Here is a 21,545-nt window from a genome sequence, read left to right as displayed (position 1 = left end):
AAAACCTGCTCTTATGTTGAGGTATAACTCTGATATTAATATGTACAGTGCATATTTGTATGTGCAACCTCCACAGCAATTAGCACAGGCTTGTTTTGGTAAATAACTATGAAATATCATAACATATATTAGGGAATATATCCCATAATCATTTCATAATATATCCCACCACTGACACAGGCAAATTTGATGAGGACATCTGAGGAGACTTTCTTGGTGCCTGCTCCCAGACAGTAAAATCCTCTTACTGTCTTTGGGCTCCATGCAGGAAGAAATGAAAGGTATGCATTAGATCAGTGTTTCTTAAACTCTGCTCCTCCAGATGTTTTGGACTTCAGCTCCCACAATTCCTAACAGCTGGTAAGCTGTCTGGGATTTCTGGGAGCTGAAGTCCAGAACACCTGGAGGAGCACAGTTTGAGAAACACTGCATTAGATCAATCAAGCAGTTATCATATGAAAGCAACATAAAGGTGTAAGCAGCTACTTTTTGGCTGCTGTTTAGACGTGATCTGAAGAGGCAATATGACCAAAGCAAAAGGAAGAAATAATACCAAGGTTCATAAGTCAATGGCCTCACCCTATTGCAATTTATCTGTTCTTTTTACAGGAAAACTTAACATATAATTTCCCCCAAAAGGAAAACAACACTCAGTTTTGCAATTTGGCTTCCAAATTTGCAATTTGGTGCTTCCCTTCTGACTTTCTGATAAACCAGTTCCTCATTGTACAACAAGGGAGTCTTGGTGGCGCAATGGGTTAAATCCTATAAAATTCACGAGGTTGCAGTAAATTGACAGGTGACTAGAAGGTGCACACACAAAGGAAGGGTTCTCCACAACACACCCTTTTATACAAAAATGCAACTCACATCAAATGATTAGCTTTAAAGTATTTATTTTTTACAACACTATTTTTCATTTTACAAATCATGGAATGTAAAAAAAACAGATATTAAAATTACATTACTCATTATAAATAAAAACCACAATCCAGGGAGCGTTAGTCCATGTAGTGCCTGAGTTTTTCCTCCACTTTCCTCCCAATATCTTTTTGTGTATCTTCTTTTAGATTTTTGAAGGGAACATCTTCTTTCTGATTTGTAAGGTACTCCCAAAAGTGGCTTGAGGAGAGGATTTAAAGAAATATACTCTTGAAGTCCAATGAGAGAACCAGTGAATATCTTTCCCTGGAATTAGTTCACAACAAACATAATTATCAGCCTGTGCATCCACAGCAGCAATGAGGACACCCAACCTAGACCAGCAGGCTGAGATAAATATTACAATTGCTTATAATGCAAGAACATTTCTTTGTAGTATGTACATTCAAAACAAGAAAGAAGACATGTTTCATTGACTGGCATCATACAGTGCACTGTTACTAATTAGCACCCAGCATTTATACACTATTTATAAAAAAAGATTACAAATTTATTTTTAAAGGAGAGACCTTGCCTATCAAGATATACATTTGTATTATGTATAAAGTCCAGCCCAGATTCAAAATCTTATGGTGCTTCATATGAAAGAGGTAGTGAAAATTAGTCTTCCACTTTCTGACTTTATACCAGTTAACAGAAAGCCCAAGTTAAATATTTTGTATCCTACATTCCCTGCAAATAAGTGCTTCAGAACGGCTTGGTTTTAACTATGCTACCCCCCCCCACCCCCCCACCCCCCATTGACTAATATTTCTGTAATACAGAAATCTCTAGATACTGCTGTAAGACATCTTCCAGCATTCCTCACCATTGGCTAAGACTATTAGGAACTGCAATCTGACAACATTTGGAGGGCTGACTGATTTTCCTGCAAATTGATTGCAGAAAAGGGCACATAACATGGTTCCCTGACACAATCAAGTTTTTAAATGCCACAAAACTGTTGTTCATGTTTAAGCAACAATCCGAATGCCTTTTATCCATTTTGGAATACATTTTTCTGGTACAGAAGACATTATATTTTAAAACACACATGCCAAGGGATCCTGTCCTGCAAAAATGAGCAGAACTTCCCGTTACTTTGGTCACCAAAGCGTAGAAACCAAGGTATAAAAATCCCCAGTTTTTGGCTTGATGGATAAATTATAATAATAAAATAATTATTAATATATAGATACATAAATAAATAAATAAATAAGAAAACCACAAATAGTTGCTCCTATAGTTCTGCAGACCGCTCTTTTAGTAGTACTGCTGGATTGATTTCGTCTAATGATGCGCTGGTGGTGCTGATGTTGCTTGTTACCATTGTTTCTTGGGTCAACACATGGAACGCTGTGAGAGGACAGCCAGCCACGTTATTGCAGACAAGTCTTTGGAGGGAAGCTGTGTTCACAATATCAAAGCCCACCTTGCCCCCAAAAGTGCTCGGCTTCCAGTACTCAGGAGAGCAAATTGCATTCCCCATGAGTCCTTTCAGGGAGAACGGTGCTCCAAGTTCGATCATGGTCTCACCAAAGATGGCTCCAGGACGTGGTTTTTCTACTAAAAGAGCTGGATAAAGCTCCATCGCATCAATGTCTCCATAAAGTTCTTTAAGTTCAGCAGCCATTTCTTTCTCTCCTGTAACAAACAGACACACAGTAATCACTGGGAGGGAAATTAGAATGCAGCTTCCAGAATCTTTCTACCAGTTTCATCAAACAGCTATGCTAATCAGAGACCTACAGTCCAACCTCCCTTTCTGAGATATGAGTGTCTTTCACTCATATCTCAGTTACTTATAAACTTTAAAATGATTAGGTGTTTCTTCTAAAGTTAGTTTTTGGGATGGATTGAAAATGCCTCATCCCAAAGTAGACTGTGGGTGGTTCCAGACAGCCGTTATCCCAGGAGCACCTGCATTTTAAAAACATGGATGTTCCTGGGGCCCCATCTACACACTTCCCAGGAGAACTTCCCAGGAGAATACCCGGACACTCTAACCCCCTCCCCAAAAGACCCCAAAAAGCCCTTTTAAAAAAGAAAACTACTTACCCGGCCTCCATTGGAGAACTGCCACAGCTCTCCTGGCGCACAGAAATGACACACCAGGAAAAGGGGGAGGTGCAATTTTCCTTCTCACTCCCCCCCTTTCTTCTGGCACGTCATTTCTATGCCCCAGGAGAGTTCTTTTTAAAGGGTTTTTTAGGGTCTTTTGGAGTGGTTAGTTAGTATTCCCACAGTTTTCTGGGCTAATTTAGCCCAGAAAACTGTGGGAATACTGTCTGGACTGCAGTCCAGACACCGGAAGTAGTGGGTTTATTCTGCACCTTCCAAGAAGGAGCAGAATAAACCCACTATCAAATTAATTCGCCACAAACTAGGGCATCATCTGGACTGCCCCCTTTTAATTGCAGGAGTTTCCGCAATAAACGGGATGTCTTGATGTGCCGTAAGTTGGCTGGGCAGGGAGACTGAATGAACTGGACTACCTTAGTGATGCCACTGTTATAGAAGAATGAAGTCCAGGAAGAGAGGGAACATGGGCAAATTGTGGAGGAATATTGCATTAACAGAATCAAAACAAGAACAATCAAAGAAGCAACAAGGTATATTTGTAGAGACAGTATAGTAACATTACATTTTCTCATGGAAAAATCTGTCTTCCTCCCTTTACAAAAAAAACCCCTCCTTACTGGCTTTTAATACATTCACATGTACTTCTTTTCCCCCTTGAGCTTTCACTACAAAATGCAAAAGTTTTAGTACTATGTACTTTGCTTCAGTGGTTAAATATCTTGCCTTCCAAAGGAAGTGCTATCTAGAAACTCATCCTCCAAAGAGTAAAATGTCTTCTCTTTTTTGAAAATTATAAAACCCCCTACATTTATATATTACCGGTTTAGGTTTATTTGACAAAATTGTATTATTTGAGTTTTTTATGTGTATTTTATAGGTTTTTGTCAAAAAATTGTCCTAGGACTATCTCCTTACAAAAAAGAAGTTCTAGATATATATTCTTACCCACAAAGTTTCTCTTTTAGATCACATAGAGGAATCAGTCTTACCTGTAAGTTCTTCAAATGACTGGAAAGGCTTCAGGAGGAAGTGTTTGCGATATTCATTCAGGGATCGGTACCTCATTTGCCGGCTTTGATCAATAGAAGCTTTAGCCACTTTCAGAACTGCAACTGGGACATTTCGGCCTCCAGCTACCTGTTAGCAAGGAAATGGATATGAAGAATGTGAAGGAATTGCTCAAAAACGACATGCTCAAGAAGATAATTCCATAATCCACACAAGATTTTTTTACCTCCAGTACAAGACAACAAGTGCTCTTACCCCAAGCTATCTATATTTCCACGATTTACACAAAATATACTTACAGCTAATGTTCTTTTGAAGAAAAGACCAGAACAAGCAACCAAAAATGATGGCTGGTTGATCAAGAAAAGATGCTCTGTCTATTATCAATCTGCTCAGGTCCAAAAAGTGGACTGCTGTGCCCTAGCTTCTCAAGAAGAGAACATGCAATTCCTAATCTGAGTTTAGAAAAAGGAGACTTACCCTTCCAGCTGTTTGCTTGGAGAAAGATTGTACCATGTGAGAAAGGCCATGGTCCAGCATAATGGAATTGTTGTAGACAAACTGCTGATAAGTATATTCTTGGTCCTGAATGTTAAAAGTATCAGGCAGAAGAGGGTGCCAGTGATAAAGAGTGTTGAACTCTGCTGCTATTCTGTTCTGATACTGGAATCGTTGGCTAAAGAGCAGCTCTGGATCGAACTTCAGCTTGAAGTGATAGCCACTTAAATGCTGTACATAGTCTTCAATCACAATTTTAATGGTTTCACCTGTTTTTTTAAAAAAACCAAATAGTTAAATTCTATTGAATTCTAAAAATCCAAAAATCCAAAATGGAAACAGTTATCTAAGAAAGTGTTTTCTGCCAGTTAAAGCCAACATTTAAGGTTATAAAATAGCATTGCTGTATCGAGACCAAGGGTATACAAAGAAGGCAACTTTTCTAACATTACATTCCCAAAGGGGGCAAACCAAATACCACTGAGAAACCCAGATGCAAGTGCAAGAGAGATTTACTGTCTTTTTCAGTATCCAGTGTTAAAATGGATACTGCCTTTCTGCATGAGGGTCTGTGGTTCATAGCTGCTTAGTCAAAGCTTTAGAGGACAGACCATTTTAGAGCTGGGTTGTTGTAGGTTTTTTCGGGCTGTATGGCCATGGTCTAGAGGCATTCTCTCCTGACGTTTCGCCTGCACTTTGGCAAGCATCCTCAGAGGTAGTGAGGATGCTTGCCAAAGTGCAGGCGAAACGTCAGGAGAGAATACCTCTAGACCATGGCCATACAGCCCGAAAAAACCTACAACAACCCAGTGATTCTGGCCATGAAAGCCTTCAACAATACATTTTAGAGCTATTTATTATGACCATAATCATACTTTTGTTGCCATCAGATTTCATTAAATAGTTTCTGCATGTCAGCAATTATCATTGGTCAAACTTACCTATCAAGATCAGCCTGGTTGTTTGGAACAGTTGTTCATCATCCCATTCCGGATGCTCCCCTTTAAGAACATCACACACCCGGTTGTGTTCCCGTAGCCATAATGTCGCATACATCATCAGTCCTGGAACCAAACCAAAAACTTCTTGTCCTACACAAAATCTCAGGTGCTCAGGGATATGGGGTGGATAGATCATTTCTGCCTGAGTGTCTTTCACTGTGGGTGGATACATTTCTCCATCAATCATCTGTAATTAAAAAGAACAAAAAAGATTTGCAATACATTCAAGCTATATGATCCAGCAAAACGTGGCTTAAGCTTGTCACTTTTGATTATTTTCAAGTAGAATCCAGGGCCCCTCCAGACAGGCCCTATATCCAAGGATCTGATCCCAGGTTTTCTGCTTTAAACTGGATTATATGAGCCTGCATTGTGAGATAATCTGGGATAAACAGAAAACTTGGGATCAGATCCTGGGATGGAAGGGCCCCGAGTTAGGTTGGACTGTAATCTTGATGGATTTTTCCTACCATTGTGCATGTCTTCTTGACAAACTAGGAGCTTGAAGCTGTTATCAAAAGCAGTGTATGTTTCATTATCATTAAAGAAACATGAAGAACATAAGAAGAATCCTGCTTGATCAGATCAAAGGTATCTCTACTCCAATACTCTGTTTCCTTAGTGGTCATTAAGGGGGAAGTCCACAAACTGAGCAGGAGTGGAACTATATCCTGTCTCATCTTCCCCAGCAACAGGTATACAGCATTCAACCACATGCCATTCAAGGAAAAATGGTGACCCTTTCTCCCAAGGAAACCACAGCCCACCTGATATTTGAGTTTTCCATCCTTAAGCAATCTCAGTTTCATCTGTCTGTCTAAATTCTCTCCATAAATGTGACTCAGATCAACCTGTTGAAATAAAGAGGAATATGAATGACTACTTAAAATCAAACTGGTTTAAAGAGAAAATAATTTTGCTGGGACCTCTAAAGAGCAGACAGAACATCTCAATATACACTGAATTCCTCTCAGAACTAGGTGAACATATAATAAACCAGTGGCATTACATCAACCCACTGCCTCCCAAATAAAGTCTTTTCCTGGGTACAGATCTAGCCAGATTTAAGCACTTTGAAATGAATATAAATCATGCCAGTCAGAAAAGTAGAAAGTTATTTCTCAAATACACTCTTGCGAAATTTGGAGATTTTGGGGCTTTTACCCACCTGAGGTTCTGATGGGGACAAACCCAAGCATTAACCCCAGTCTGAAAGATGCCTTCACATGTATCATCTCAACCACCAGTAGAATGACTTTCCAAGCCTGAATTATTATGTTAAGGTCTGCATGTTACTGAAGGCTGAAACATGCAAACCTAAGTAGTTGTGGCATTATATAAATTCAATAGAAAAGGAACTGAACTGTTTAGTTGTTTAGTATAGAAACTAAGTCATGGACAACGTATAATCATCATCTATACTGGCAGCAGGGGTTTTAAGAAAAACAAGAACTTTGCCTAAATGCAGAAATAGGCGCCCAATGCAACCAATTCCCCAGGCAGGAATTTTATTTCGCTCAGAGATAAAGCTCTGCTGGTTTCTAATTGTGAGGTCAAGCTATATTTCAGCCATCTTACCCCATGTCCAAGGCCTTTTGTGAACTCTGGTCCTTTGTGGTGATCCGTTTTGAAGAACTGGTGGGTGAAATGTTGGGCAAAGAATGTGAACATTACATTTGTGCCTTGAGGGTCAGGTATAAATTTTCTCCTCATCAAAAATTTCTCCACAATGATTTGGGAATCTGGAAGCTCCTTTTTGCCTGAAATGTAAAGCATTAGATTATTTCCCTAACACTAGATTAGGGTTTTTATTCAAATTTACTGTAAAAAAAAAAAAACAATATTGCAACAGTATAATATAGAATATTGATAACCAATTCCCTGATAGAGTACAGTTAGGTTCAGTAATGATACTGTAGTACACTAGATATAGCCAATACCTTAGTTACCAAAATATACATTTTGTTGGTTGATTTACAGACATCACATTTCAATCTACCTCCCTTTCTTTGAAGAACCAAAAAGGCAAAGCTTTTCATTGGAAGTGTTGACTCGTCTAATAATTTTTTAGTTCCATTTTATTTCAACTGTATTTGTGCAGTCTCTGTGGTTAACAAGAGCATGGGGAGGGAAAGCAAAATAATACTTTTTCTTCTATCCATCAAGTGATACACAAATAGGCATAGAGAGGATAGGTGTATGAGATACAGAAATAGTGGAAGAAAGAGAAACTAGACACATATGGGCTCTCCCTCATGGTAGGAAATCCAGATCATGCTGGAATCAGGCATGTAGCCGGGGGGGGGGGGCGGCTCGGGGGGCTTCAGCCCCCCCCCCCGAAATTCTCATGGTGGTTCGCGAAAAGGCCTTATTGGTGCATTATTTAAACTGTTATGTTTATTCATATCATGATCTGATCACCATACTCAATATATCCCATATGCATGGGGGTATTGGGGTAATGATACAAAAGGTTTGCTAGGCTAGACCCTCTTTCAGTCAGACTCAGCCCCCCCCCCCGAAACTCAGCCCCCCCCGAAACCCCCCCCCCCTGAAAAAAATTCAGCCCCCCCCCTCCCGAAACGAAATCCTGGCTACGGGCCTGGCTGGAATTACTCAATACTGGCCATGTGTCAGAGAGGAAGAGAATATTCCTTTTCTACCCATCTGCATGAATGCACAATTTTGCTTTCAACTTTACCTTTAATACCCATTGGAGTGGGGCAGTTGTGTTCCACTGGTGGGAGACTTCGAGTGTAGTATGAAAGGTTTGAATAGGCTTCCCAGCTTTTGTAACTGTAATGGCCGTTATATGTTGGTGGACTCTCTATTAAGTGGGATCTTGCTAAAAAGCAAAAGAAGCATTACTTTCATGCTAAAAGATTTGAATATACAAATACTCTCAACACACAAATTCAAATATGATCCAATAAAATATATTCTGCAGCCATACAATGTTGGACCTAGATAAATTAGATTGCATGTTATATATCTAATAGCACCGCAGTTCCATCTTAGGTCTGACTCTGAAGTTCACCTATGCTCTATCTCCCATTTTTCATTTTCTTCCAATCTTGTTTCCAGAAGTTGTTTTTGGACTACAGTATGCCCAATTTAGCATGGCCAATTGCAGAGACATGGCTGAGTAATATTCAGGTCTTTTTTATCCTCCCCCTTCCCAACCCTGCCATTACAAAGACATTTTGTAAACACTGTGGATATGGGAGGTCATCTGTCTATTTGTACTGTAAAGATAGAAGGAGAGAAAACTTACACATCAATATGTATGTCATGATGGCTCTGTGAAGGAATGGGATGTTATTGATGATATTCCAGACACCTTTGAAGTGAGTAAGTATGTAGTGGACCATGTCAGGAGTAGGCTTCAATTTCAGTTTTAGCCAAGTCAAAAATTCAGCTGTATTGAAGAAAAAATGTTCAAGCTTTTAGAACTGGAAATACACAAAGCTATCTTATACTAAGTAAAACCATCAGACCATTGAGCTTGGATCACCTATACAAAGAGAGAAATCATACGGCCTTCTAGATGTTGCTGGACTGTAACTCCCAACAGCCTGCTTAACATAGCTAATGGTAAGGAATGCCAGGGTTTGCAGTTTAACAGTATTGAGAGGAGCACATTATTCCACTCCTGTCTATACCATTTATTTTCAAGCTGGGCCTTCTACACACACACACTATCACTTGAAGACTGTTGTCACTTTCAGTAGATCACTAGTATTTCTCTTCCACACTGATGTCACAATTAAAATCAGTGGTATGCTATAAAAGCAATGAGCTGTAATGGTCTGTCCAGTAAACTGATCTGGGTTAAAACAGTCTTGAATAACCTTGTCAGAAAAAGATCAATCAAGTGCTTGGTTTATTTATTTATTTCATGTCAAAAGCATTGCATAAAACAGTTTATCTAAGTGCTTGGTGAAGGATATACATACTTCAACTTTATACAAACCACTGAATTCTGGTCTACACTTACAGACAGCAATTTCCCAGAATTTCAGAGAGGAGACTTTCCAGCAAGTACCAAGAAATGTCAAAGACTGAATCTGAAAAGTAACGAGCTTTCCCTCAAATCAGGAGTAGGTAACCCTGAAGAAGATTTAAGCAACTGGCGACAATGAATTGACCCGGACCCAGCTTTGGATTTTAATTGCCGTGTTTAATTAATTGCTTTTTAATTAACTGTTTTTAATTAACTGTTTTAATGTTTTAATTATATTTGTTGAATGTTTATGTGAAAGCACTGATCGTGTGAGGCTGCCCTGAGTCCCCCTTTGGTGGTGAGAAGGATGGATTATAAATGAAGGAAATAATTAAATAAATAAATAGAGCAGGGACCTTTTTATGTATATCTAGCCAACGGGCTGAAGCAGCGCATTTTAAGGATGTCTGAAGTGCTGTAATGTCACTTCAAGCTGCCATTTTGGCTATTTCTTTCCCTGTTTTGAGCTTTGGGGGCAAGGGTGTGGCAGGGAATCAAACTATTGTCTTTTCATGAAGTCCGGGGAGGATCAGGGTAGTTTGGAGGCAAAAAAATGTCCTAAACAGGGGAGGGGGTCTGAGGGTCGCCAAGACCATGCATAGGGACAACCAACCTGCTGGCTGCCCTTTGCCTACCTTTATCTTAAGCAATACCGTAGAAATATAACATTCTAAAATACTTACGTGTAGTGCAGTTTTCCCCATAATATCCAGTTCGTGTACAGTCACAAACATACGTGTCAAAACCTGTTGTCATGCACACTCCTCTGTTATGGCATGGATTTGAACAGCAAGGATTAACTGAAAAAGAATTGAGAAAAGAAATAGTGAACTTAGGAGAACCTACAAGTACGAGTTCAACCATGGACTTAAGCAAAGCAGATGTTCTTAGGCACAGCAAGTACTGTTGGCTATATTCAGTTCTTCTGGAATATTTATGTCTTTGATTCCTTTGCTCATTACCCGAGACTAACCTCCACTAGGAACAATATGCCTTACTTCTGAATAAAGATGCATGGAATTCTTTGATGTAAGAGTGTTTTTCACTCTTAAAGTATTTAATAACCTGGTCTCATCAATTTTATGAATACACTAAACAGTACTAGGCTATTACTCATGCATTTGAATTTATATAGGTGGTAAAATATATTCTATCTTCAATAAGTCTAAAACCTCTCCATTACATTGAAGAGACATGAAGGAAGTATTGTTGTTGTTGTTCATTCATTCAGTCATCTCCGACTCTTCGTGACCTCATGGACCAGCCCACGCCAGAATTCCCTGTCGGCCGTCACCACCCCCAGCTCCTTCAAGGTCAGGAAGGAAGTATTAGCCAATGATAAAATTTCCTTCCTCAAATAGTTTGGAATTTATTTATTTGTGTACATTAACTCTTCACAGTTGACCCCTTTTTATTATACTAAGGAAACCATTTTCTCTGGAAATATATTTCAGGAAACCCAAAGAAGAACATATCCTTAGCTGGTTAAACTGTGTTGGTCTATGCTGTAACACTGATTATGATTTTTGCCATTTTATAGTTGGTTTCACACTCAATCCTGTTCATGCAGTTATAGTGCGAGTTTGGCATTGCATTGCAATGTAGTATTATCTATCTATCTATCTATCTATCTATCTATCTATCTATATAAACTTTCTGTGCATAATGAGTACCTTAAAAACAAAAGAACCAATGAACGAAATCACATCAAATTTGGCAACAAAATATCTCACAATACAAAGAGTGACCATCATTCAAAAATTATGATTTTGTCATTTGGGAGTTGTAGTTGCTGGGATTTATAGTTCAACTACAATCAAAGAGCATTCTGAACGATGGAATTGAACCAAACTTGGCACACAGAACTCCCTTCATCAGGGCAAGAAAACATAATCAAAGTCCTCCTGACAAAGAGCCAATCGGCCATAGATATAGATAGATAAATATAATTCTCACACACAGAGATATAGTATCATAGATTTGAAAGGGACCCTTAAAGAAGGACAATGGTATCTTGCATGTTCCAGGGTGGGCAAACCAGACACTCTCCACATCAACACTGACAAAGAAACAGCAAGAAATACTGTTTACCCACAAGCATATAGAAATTACATATATTAGAAACCAACACTTTCTCATTGCTTTATTTTCCAGATCAACAGACTGGGCCACAGCAACGCGTGGCAGGGGACAGATAGTATGTTATAAATCAGTTGCTCAGAACTCTTTGATGTGAAGGCAAGCATAAAAACATTCCATTGGATATATTAAAATATTTTAGAAAATGAAATCATGCTTTCACAACATAAAATTAACAAGAGGTCACAGGACAACTAAATTCACATTTGAATACATCAGACATAGCAGCAAAAATCACTCAGGCTCTGTGGGCCCAAGCAGATTTCTGGGGCCCTACTGAGCAGACATATTTAGGATTGCACTGCACACCTTTCCCCCTCCACTGCATTCTTGCAAACTGACCAATTCCTTTGACAGAGCGTTAGGAGCCACCCATAGTTGCGACAGGCTTTTAGAACACATTATTTGGTTTAGATGTTTTAAGTCAATAAGGGAGCCCCCGGTGACACAATGGATTAAATCCTTTTGCCGGCAAGACTGACACGTTGGAGGTTCGAATCTGGAGACAGTGCAGATGAGCTCCCTCTGTCAGCTCCAGCTTCCCATGTGAGGACATGAGAGAAGCCTCCCACAGGATGGTAAAAACTTCCAGGTATCCCTTGGGCAACGTCCTTGCAGACGGCCAATTCTCTGACACCAGAAGCAGTTTCTCAAGTCATTCCTGACATGAAAGAAAAAGAAGTCCAAAAGCACATAAATTCCCCATATACTTGCAAACTATTTGCCTTCTAAATTTCAGTGCACCTTGATATTAATTGCTATAAGGATCCCTAGAATGTCAGGCCTGTAGCCGGGGGGGGGTGGGGGGGGGTAGGAGTTCAACCCCCCCCCCCCAAAAAAAATTTCAGGTTAAAAAACCTATTTTTTGGCTATTTTTGACCTGACTAACCTTGCATACCATGTATCTTATACCTTTTACAGAGCAATAAGGGTCTTTGGACTGTATTAAAATGTTGTTGTTGTGTTATCGAACTACTCTTCATGATTTGCTAAAAAAGTTTCAACAACCCCCCCCCCCCAACCGAATTTTTTTCTGGCTACGGCCCTGCTGGGCACAGCAATCTTGTAAGAGGAAAAAGGCAACTACCCGCAAAATGTCGGAAGTTCGGAATCTTTCCAGAATATTTTTAGAAAGAAGGACGAGTAAGAGGAGAAGGGGAAGGAGGAGGAAGAGAAAGAGAAGGAGAAAGAGAAAAGAAAGTTTAGGAGCCACATTGAATCCTCCTAGGACAGTGTTTCTCAACCTGGGGGTCGGGACCCATGGGGGGGTCACAAGAGGTTGTCAGAGGGGTCACCAAAGACCATTAGAAAACAGTATTTTCTGTTGGTCATAGAGGTTCTGTGTGGGAAATTTGGCTTAATTCTATTTTCAGTGGAGTTCAGAATGCTCTTTGATTGTAGGTGAACTATAAATCCCAGCAACTACAACCCCCATATGTCAAGGTCTATTTTCCCCAAACTCCACCAGTGTTCACATTTGGGCATCTTGAGTATCCATATCAAGTTTGGTCCAGATCCATCACTGAGTCCACAGTGCTCTCTAGATGTAGGTGAACTAGAACTCCAAAATTCAAGGTCAATGCCCACCAAATCCTTCCAGTATTTTCTGATGGTCATGGAAGTTCTGTGTGCCAAGTTTGGTTCAATTCCATTGCTGGTGGAGTTCAGCATGCTCTTTGATTGTAGGTGAACTATAAATCCCAAAATCAACCCCCCCCCCCCCCCCAGCGTTCAAATTTGGGTGTCTTGTTATTTGTGCCAAATTTGGTCCAGTGAGTGAAAATACATCCTGCATATCAGATATTCACATTACAATTCATAACAGAAGCAAAATGACAGTTATGAAGTAGCAACAAAAATAATTTTATGGTTGAGGGTCACCCCAACATGAGGAACTGTATTAAGGGGTCATGGCATTAGGAAGGTTGAGAACCGTTGTCCTAGGATGTAGCATGGAACTACCTACAAAGTTCAACATCTTTCCAGATTTTTTTAAAAAGTAGAAAAGGGAGAAGTAGAAGATGTAGACCAGTGTTTCTCAACCTGGGGGTCGGGACCCCTGAGGGGTGTCAGAGGGGTCGCCAAAGACCATCAGAAAACACAGTATTTTCTGTTGGTCATGGGGGTTCTGTGTGGGAAATTTGGCCCAATTCTATCATTGGTGGAGTTCAGGACGCTCCTTGATTGTAGGTGAACTATAAATCCCAGTATCTACAACTCCCAAATGTCAAAGTCTATGTTCCCCAAATCCCATCAGTGTTCACATTTGGGCATAGTTTGGTCCAGATCCATCATTGTTTGAGCCCACAGTGCTCTCTGGATGTAGACGAACTACAACTCCCAAACTCAAGGTCAACGCCCATCAAACCCTTCCAGTATTTTCTGTTGATCATGGGAGTCCTCTGTGCCAACTTTGGTTCAATTCCATTGTTGGTGGGGTTCAGAATGCTCTTTGTTTACATGTGAACTATAAATCCCAGCAACTACAACTCCCAAATGACGAAATCAATCCCCCCCCCCCCCCGACAACCCCACCAGTATTCAAATTTGGGCATGCTGGGTATTTGTGCCAAATTTGCTCCAGTGAATGAAAATACATCCTGCAAATCATTATTTACATGGCAATTCATAATGTTAGGGTTATGGTTGGGGGTCACCACAACATGAGGAACTGTATTAAGGGGTCGCAGCATTAGGAAGGTTGAGAACCACTGATGTAGACGGAGGATGAGGAAAAGAAGTAGAAGATGTACAAGAAGATGACAAGCTGGAATGTGTCCAGAGGAAGGCGACTAAAATGATCAAGGGTCTGGAGAACAAGCCCTATGAGGAGCGGCTTAGGGAACTGGGCATGTTTAGCCTGAAGAAGAGAAGGCTGAGAGGAGATATGATAGCCATGTATAAATATGTGAGAGGAAGCCACAGGGAGGAGGGAGCAAGCTTGTTTTCTGCTTCCTTGGAGACTAGGACGTGGTACAATGGCTTCAAACTACAAGAGAGGAGATTCCATCTGAACATTAGGAAGAACTTCCTGACTGTGAGAGCCGTTCAGGAGTGGAACTCTCTGCCCCGGAGTGTGGTGGAGGCTCCTTCTTTGGAAGCTTTTAAGCAGAGGCTGGACGGCCATCTGTCAGGGGTGATTTGAATGCAATATTCCTGCTTCTTGGCAGAATGGGGTTGGACTGGATGGCCCAGGAGGTCTCTTCCAACTCTTTGATTCTAGGATTCTATGATTCTAAGGAGGAGCAAAGAGGAAAAAGGTGGAGAAATCAACGACGTAAAAAAGATGAAAGAGGAAAAGTAGAAAATGTAGAAGGAGGAAGAGAAGAAGTGCAAAGAGGAAGAGAGAGAGGACAAGAAGATGTAGAAAAAAGGAAGACGAGGAAGAGAGAAGAAAAGAAGGTTGAGGCTGAGCACTACTCACCAGCGTGGCTCCAAGCAAGGAGGGCAAAGAGGACGGCGCAGCGGAGCAGCATTTCCCAAACCGTCGGGCGCCGTGCAGAGGGTCCAGGCGTGGGCAGGTCGAAAGCGGGACTCCCTTGGCTCCCGGAAAGAAAGGTTCACTCTCGTCCAATCGCTTCCGAATCAGCGCCGCCTTGCTTGGCTTCTGGAGCCTCTTCGTGAGAGTGGCACGCTTTATGGCCCGGCTGGTGACTCATCGGAGCCCTGGCCCGCCCTCCTTGTACGCAAACGGCGGCTGGGCTTCCAGCCCGCTCCAGCCGGCGGGGACTTTTCCAGGGGAAGCTCGGCAAGCCATTGGGCAGGAAGCCCGCAGAGGCGGGGAAGGGGGTGCCGAAATGCCCTCCAGGCACCAAGTCCCGTCTCGACTTGGAAAAGTAAGCGGAGTCAGCCCTGGGTCGCACTTGGATGGGAGAGCCTCAGTGACTCCCCTGTGCTGTATTTCAGAGGAAGTGGCGCTAAGGTTTCCTTGCCTTAGAAAACAGTGGGATTCATGGGGTCGCGGGAGGGGTGTGTGTGTGTGTGTGAACTGGATGGATAGTCCTTGTGCTCTCTTCCAATTTCTGTGACTCCACAGGCATTTCAACACAAGATACTCCCCTGTTACGAGGCAGCTTCTTCCCCTGCTGTGTTTTCTAGACACAGAAAGGCAGGCCCGTAGCCAGAATTTCGTTGGGGGGGGGGGGGCCTGAATTTTTTCAGGGGGGGCTGAGTTTCGGGGGGGGGGCTGAGTCTGAGTGAAAGAGGGTCTAGCCTAGCAAACCTTTTGTATCATCACCCCAATACCCCCATGCATATGGGATATATACAGACGTCACGTGCAACTCCTGGAACGATTCCATCAGCGCTGCCTCCGGAAAATCCTGCAAATCTCTTGGGAAGACAAGCGGACAAACGTCAGTGTGCTGGAAGAAGCAAAGACCACCAGCATTGAAGCGATGGTCCTCCGCCATCAACTCCGCTGGGCCGGCCACGTTGTCCAGATGCCTGACCACTGTCTCCCAAAGCAGTTGCTCTACTCCGAACTTAAGAACGGAAAACGGAACGTTGGTGGACAGGAAAAGAGGTTTAAAGATGGGCTCAAAGCCAACCTTAAAAACTCTGGCATAGACACTGAGAACTGGGAAGCCCTGGCCCTTGAGCGCTCCAGCTGGAGGACAGCTGTGACCAGCTGTGCTGCAGAATTTGAGGAGGCACGAGTGGAGGGTGAAAGAGAGAAACGTGCCAGGAGGAAGGCGCGTCAAGCCAACCCCGACCGGGACCGCCTTCCACCTGGAAACCAATGCCCTCACTGCGGAAGAAGATGCAGAGCAAGAATAGGGCTCCACAGCCACATACGGACCCACAGGGAAATCCATAATGGAAGGCCATCTTACTCGTCCAATGAGGGATCGCCTAAGTAATGGGATATATAGAATCATATAAAGCCCGACTGCTCACTGGAGGGAAAGATACTAGAGACAAAGTTGAAGTACTTTGGCCACATCATGAGGAGACAGGAAAGCCTAGAGAAGACAATTATGCTAGGGAAAGTGGAAGGCAAAAGAAAGAGGAGCCGACCAAGGGCAAGATGGATGGATGGCATCCTTGAAGTGACTGGACTGACCTTGAGGGAGCTGGGGGTGGTAACGGCCGACAGGGAGCTCTGGCGTGGGCTGGTCCATGAGGTCACGAAGAGTCGGAGACGACTGAACGAATGAACAACAACAACAACAGAATCATAGAATCCTAGAGTTGGAAGAGACCTCATGGGCCATCCAGTCCAACCCCCTGCCAAGAAGCAGGAATATTGCATTCAAAGCACCCCTGACAAATGGCCATCCAGCCTCTGCTTAAAAGCTTCCAAAGAAGGAGCCTCCACCACACTCCGGGGCAGAGAGTTCCACTGCTGAACAGCTCTCACAGTCAGGAAGTTCTTCCTCAGGTTCAGATGGAATCTCCTCTCTTGTAGTTTGAAGCCATTGTTCCGCGTCCTAGTCTCCAAGGAAGCAGAAAACAAGCTGCTCAAAGCATGGTGATCAGATCATATTGAGCATGGTGACAGGCGGCCCTAGGTAATTTTCAAGGGTAAGCAAACAGTATTTTGGTACACCCCCCCCCCCCACACCAATCATTGATATATATTTTCTGTTCGTCGTGGGAGTTCTGTGTGCCATATTTGGTTCAATTCCATCACTGGTATAGTTCAGAATGCTCTTTGATTGTAGGTGAACTATACATCCCAGTAACTACACTTGCCGCACTTGCTCCCTTGCCTGGCCCACTTTGGGTCCAGAGGCGTGCCTGAAGAGCCTGGCGTGTGCACCAAAAGTCACCTCTTCTCCTGACTTTCTCCTCAGCCATTGGGAGCAAGAGAGGAGAGAGAGAGAGAGAGAGGTGGAGATGCCCACCTTTCCTGAAGGTAGGCACAAAAACAAAGAAGGTGTGGTCTAACCAAGGCGGAATAGAAGGGCATTACTTCTCTAGATCTAGACACTATGCTCCTATTGATGCAGGCCAAAATCCCATTGGCTTTTTTTGCCGCCACATCACATTGTTGGCCATGTTTAACTCCAAGATCTTTTTCACATGTACTGCTCTTGAGCCAGGTGTCCCCCATTCTGTATCTTTGCTTTTCATTTTTTCTGCCTAAGTGGAGTATCTTGCATTTGTCACTGTTGAACTTCATTTTGTTAGTTTTGGCCCATCTCTCTAATCTGTCAAGATCGTTTTGAATCCTGCTCCTGTCCTCTGGAGTATTGTCTATCCCTCCCAATTTGGTGTTGTCTGCAAACTTGATGATCATGTCTTCTAGCCCTTCATCTAAGTCATTAATAAAGATGTTGAACAGGACCGGGCCCAGGACGGAACCCTGTGGCACTCCACTCCTCACTTCTTTCCAGGATGAAGAGGAAGCATTGGTGAGCACCCTCTGGGTTCGTCCATTTAACCAATTTCAGATCCAACTCACCGTAGTTTTGCCTAGCCCACATTGGACTAGTTTGTTTGCCAGAAGGTCATGGGGGACCTTGTCGAAGACCTTACTGAAATCCAGGTACGCTACATCCACGGCATTTCCCGCATCTACCCAGCTTGTAACTCTATCGAAAAAAGATATCAGATGGCATGACTTGTTTTTGATAAATCCATGTTGACTATTAGCGATGACCGCATTTGTTTCTAAGTATTTGCAGACCACTTCCTTAACAATCTTTTCCAGAATCTTGCCAGGTATTGACGTGAGGCTGACCGGACGGTAATTGTTTGGGTCATTCTTTTTTCCCTTCTTGAAGATTGGGACCACATTGGCTTTCCTCCAGTCTGCTGGAACTTCTCCCATTCGCCAAGAACTCTCAAAGATGGTTGCCAGTGGTTCCGAAATGACTTCCGCTAGTTCCTTCAATACTCTTGGGTGTAGTTGATCTGGCCTTGGGGACTTGAACTCATTTAGAGCGGCCAGGTATTCCTGGGAATGGCTTCCCAGGCTGGTAAGGGAAATAAAAAAGGAGAGGAGAGTACCATGTATGAGCCCTCTGCTAGTTCATGGAAAATGAAAAACAGAAGAAGAGCTTTAAGGGCTTGATGTACAGGCAGTCCCCAAGATATGGACAAGATCGGTTCTGTAGGTTTGGTCACAAGTTGAATTTGTATATAAATCAGAACAGTGACATTTTTAAGTAATTCCAGCCAAATATAGACACACATATACGCATACACACATATATATTAGCTTTGAATAGTAAATGGAAGGATTAATTTCCCTGTGGTGTTTGTTTTGCTGTCTGTGCTCCTGTTCATAGCATTTCACCTCACTTTCTGTCTCTGTGACAATTAGATTTTGAAACATTTGGCTTGTTGTAGAGACAAGGATGGGCATAAAGCTCCAGTGGTGACACCTCCTTCCTTTCTTTCAGGAGTGAATTTCTCTTCCAAGGTTTAGATTTCTCTCACTTCCTATTGTCTCACTCCTCTTCTTAACTATGAGTCATTTGTAAGCACTTTAGTACCAAATCACCGCACACTGCATACCGCACTTATATCATAATCCCACACCCCTCCGATACATCAGCACTTTTAATCTTGTACCCCTACTCCGGCCGACTCAGTTTTTAATAATGTCTTGTCGTATTGCTATTGTTATTGTTTTTCTGCTTAACTGTTTTATTTGCTAGATATTGTATTGTTGTATTGTGTTGGGCTTCGGCCTATTGTGAGCCGCATCGAATCCTTCGGGAGATGCTAGCGGGGTACAAATAAAGTAATAATAATTATTATTATTATAATAATAATAATAAAATGTTTGTAATTCGGGGACTGCCTGTATTTTATTTCAAAAGCTTGGAACTAGAAAGCGTTTCTTATTTCAGTTTTCTTTTCGTCCAGATTTTGTAATACAAGTCATATTTATGATACTTTGGGTGGAGGGAGAGAGACATTCCTGCCCAGCACTAAGCCTTGAATTCCTGGCATTTCACGGCTCCTCAGTCTCTCCAGCGATGAGTCTCATACACAGCACACGCAATACATGAAGGAGGTAAGAGGCTGGAGAGAGACTCCTCATCTACACTGCCATATAATGCAGGTTGAAACTGCATTATATAGTCAAGTTAGATGCATAATGCCGCTAAACTGCATTGAACTTCACTATATAAATATGCACTGACCATGTAATACAGTTTCATACTGTATTCTTACCATTTCATTGAGCCTGGGTGTCAGTGAAATTGTAAGAATCTAAGAGGCTCCTTCTTTGGAAGCTTTTAAGCAGAGGCTGGATGGCCATCTGTCAGGGGTGATTTGAATGCAATATTCCTGTTTCTTGGCAGGGGGTTGGACTGGATGGCCCATGAGGTCTCTTCCAACTCTTTGATTCTATGATTCTAAGAGTGGGGCTTGGCACAAAGCCACATCTCCCATCACTTCGGAGATACTTATGTCTCTCTCCAGCCTCCTATCTTTCTCACTCCAGCCTCTGGTTGCTTGTGTTGTATATTTGCAGAGCTGCAGAAAAACTGTGGATCGGAAAGACTGAAAAAATACAGCAATTATACAGTACAGTAGAGGAAACCTCCAGGAGACTTGCCAGCCATGTGCTTCTGCCTTGTGAATGAAGGAACAGGGACACGGCTATCTCTGCCCCAAAGGCAGAAACTAGTGGCAATTTAAGATAAGAGAGCTGGAACTTGTAATAGATTTATTGTAATTAAAGTTTTCTTGGATTACAATTCATTTCTTCAAGTGTCTTCAGAGTGCTTCAAGAGCCTTCTCCCTCTTTCACACTGTCAATGGACTTAACATGGCAGTTATTAGATATATATTAGATATATGTAATTTGTATTTCATGAATATATCTTGATATATTGTGTTGTCTGGCAATGTAACGATACACGTGCCTATTCAGAAGTAAGTCAAATTGGATTTATTCCAAGCAAGTGAATACCACCTAAAGTAGGAGTATCAAACTCACTTTCACCAAGGGCCACATAAGTCTTATGGTTGCCATCAAAGTGACATTTGTAAGACTATATAAATGTTGACCTGGGTTTGAAAACCCCCAGGCCACACAAAATGGCATGGATGGCCTGATACAGCCACAGGTCTTGCATTTAACACGTGTGACCTAAACTATGACCCTCCTTCAGCTGTTACAAAAATTTAATATGCAGATTTGAGAAATGTGGATTTGATATAATGGTGTGTGGGTATGAATGAGTTGAATAGAAGGATGTATGGGCGGAGTTAATAATTTTGGAAGCACCAGTAAAATATTAAGGCCTGCAATGACAGCTGAAAAGGTAAACTCTGATAAGAACTGTGACAATGGTTCTTTCAAGTTAAGGAAATGTTTGCAACATTCCTTATGTTAAGAAGGAAGTCAACACAAGCCTTGTGTTTGTCAATGGCAATCAAGAAGAGTTAACATTTGGCCAGGAAACTGAGATAGAGTTAAAAGACATCTATCATTAATTTACAACTTTGGGATTACATCAGCAGAATATTCCTATAAAATACTCAATAATGCTCAAAGTGTGGCAGACCTGAGGAGTCTGTTCCACCAGCTATGCTCTGCTTTTTCTGTAATCTGATATACCCTCTCACACTGGAAATTGCAATAAAAAACTATGCTTTAAAGTCATTGAAAAGTCATTCATGACACAGCCAGCCCCAATGAAGGTATTGAATTGGAAAGAAAAAGGCTAGAAGGCAAGAGAGCAAAAAGCCAAGAAAAGGTGCAGAGAAGTACAATTGATTTCTGCAGGCCCCATTTATGTTAAAAGCATTTTACCTCACAGCATTTTCTCACAATTTCATTGTGGCATCTTAAAGAGTTAAACATCACTTTAATTATGACTCAATGCTATGGAATCATGGGAGTTGTTTTATAAGGTTTTTCGCCTTCTCTATCTTCTCTTCTTTCAGCAAACTACAATTCCCAGGTTTCCATAGCATTAAGC

At 41.9% G+C, this 21,545-nt stretch overlaps 1 protein-coding gene and 1 long non-coding RNA gene across 2 annotated transcripts in view; one reads left to right on the top strand and one right to left on the bottom strand.

The window, feature by feature from the left end:
- Positions 1 to 1,669: 1,669 nt before the first annotated feature.
- Positions 1,670 to 15,337, bottom strand: PTGS2 (prostaglandin-endoperoxide synthase 2). Its single transcript, XM_060774517.2, has 10 exons — positions 15,077 to 15,337; positions 10,197 to 10,313; positions 8,785 to 8,928; positions 8,212 to 8,355; positions 7,089 to 7,270; positions 6,278 to 6,361; positions 5,451 to 5,697; positions 4,492 to 4,778; positions 3,993 to 4,140; positions 1,670 to 2,565 (listed from the first exon to the last, which is right to left on the bottom strand). The coding sequence occupies exons 1-10, from the start codon at positions 15,126 to 15,128 to the stop codon at positions 2,162 to 2,164; spliced, it is 1,809 nt and encodes a 602-aa protein (XP_060630500.2). The 5' UTR covers positions 15,129 to 15,337; the 3' UTR covers positions 1,670 to 2,161.
- A 7-nt stretch (positions 15,338 to 15,344) lies between these two features.
- The window catches only part of LOC132774419 (uncharacterized), a 28,945-nt gene continuing 22,744 nt past the window's right edge, over positions 15,345 to 21,545 (top strand). The window contains exon 1 of the long non-coding RNA XR_009631394.2: positions 15,345 to 15,488. This is a non-coding gene — a long non-coding RNA (uncharacterized lncRNA). The remainder of the gene's footprint in view (positions 15,489 to 21,545) is intronic.

Source organism: Anolis sagrei, chromosome 4 (genome assembly GCF_037176765.1).
Source record: "Anolis sagrei isolate rAnoSag1 chromosome 4, rAnoSag1.mat, whole genome shotgun sequence".
NCBI lineage: Eukaryota > Metazoa > Chordata > Lepidosauria > Squamata > Dactyloidae > Anolis > Anolis sagrei.
The sequence above is the reverse complement of the archived record's forward strand: the minus strand, read 5'-3'. Positions and strand labels throughout refer to the sequence as shown.

What these genes read in the sequence shown, in the direction of transcription:
- PTGS2 (XM_060774517.2), bottom strand. Translation starts at nt 15,128, where the DNA reads ATGCTGCTCCGCTGCGCCGTCCTCTTTGCCCTCCTTGCTTGGAGCCAC. An exon ending in TGGGGAAAACTGCACTACAC is followed by an intron (nt 8,929 to 10,196) that starts GTAAGTATTTTA and finishes TCTTCAATACAG; the next exon opens with CTGAATTTTTGACTTGGCTA. An exon ending in GTCATTTGAAGAACTTACAG is followed by an intron (nt 2,566 to 3,992) that starts GTAAGACTGATT and finishes TGTTTGTTACAG; the next exon opens with GAGAGAAAGAAATGGCTGCT.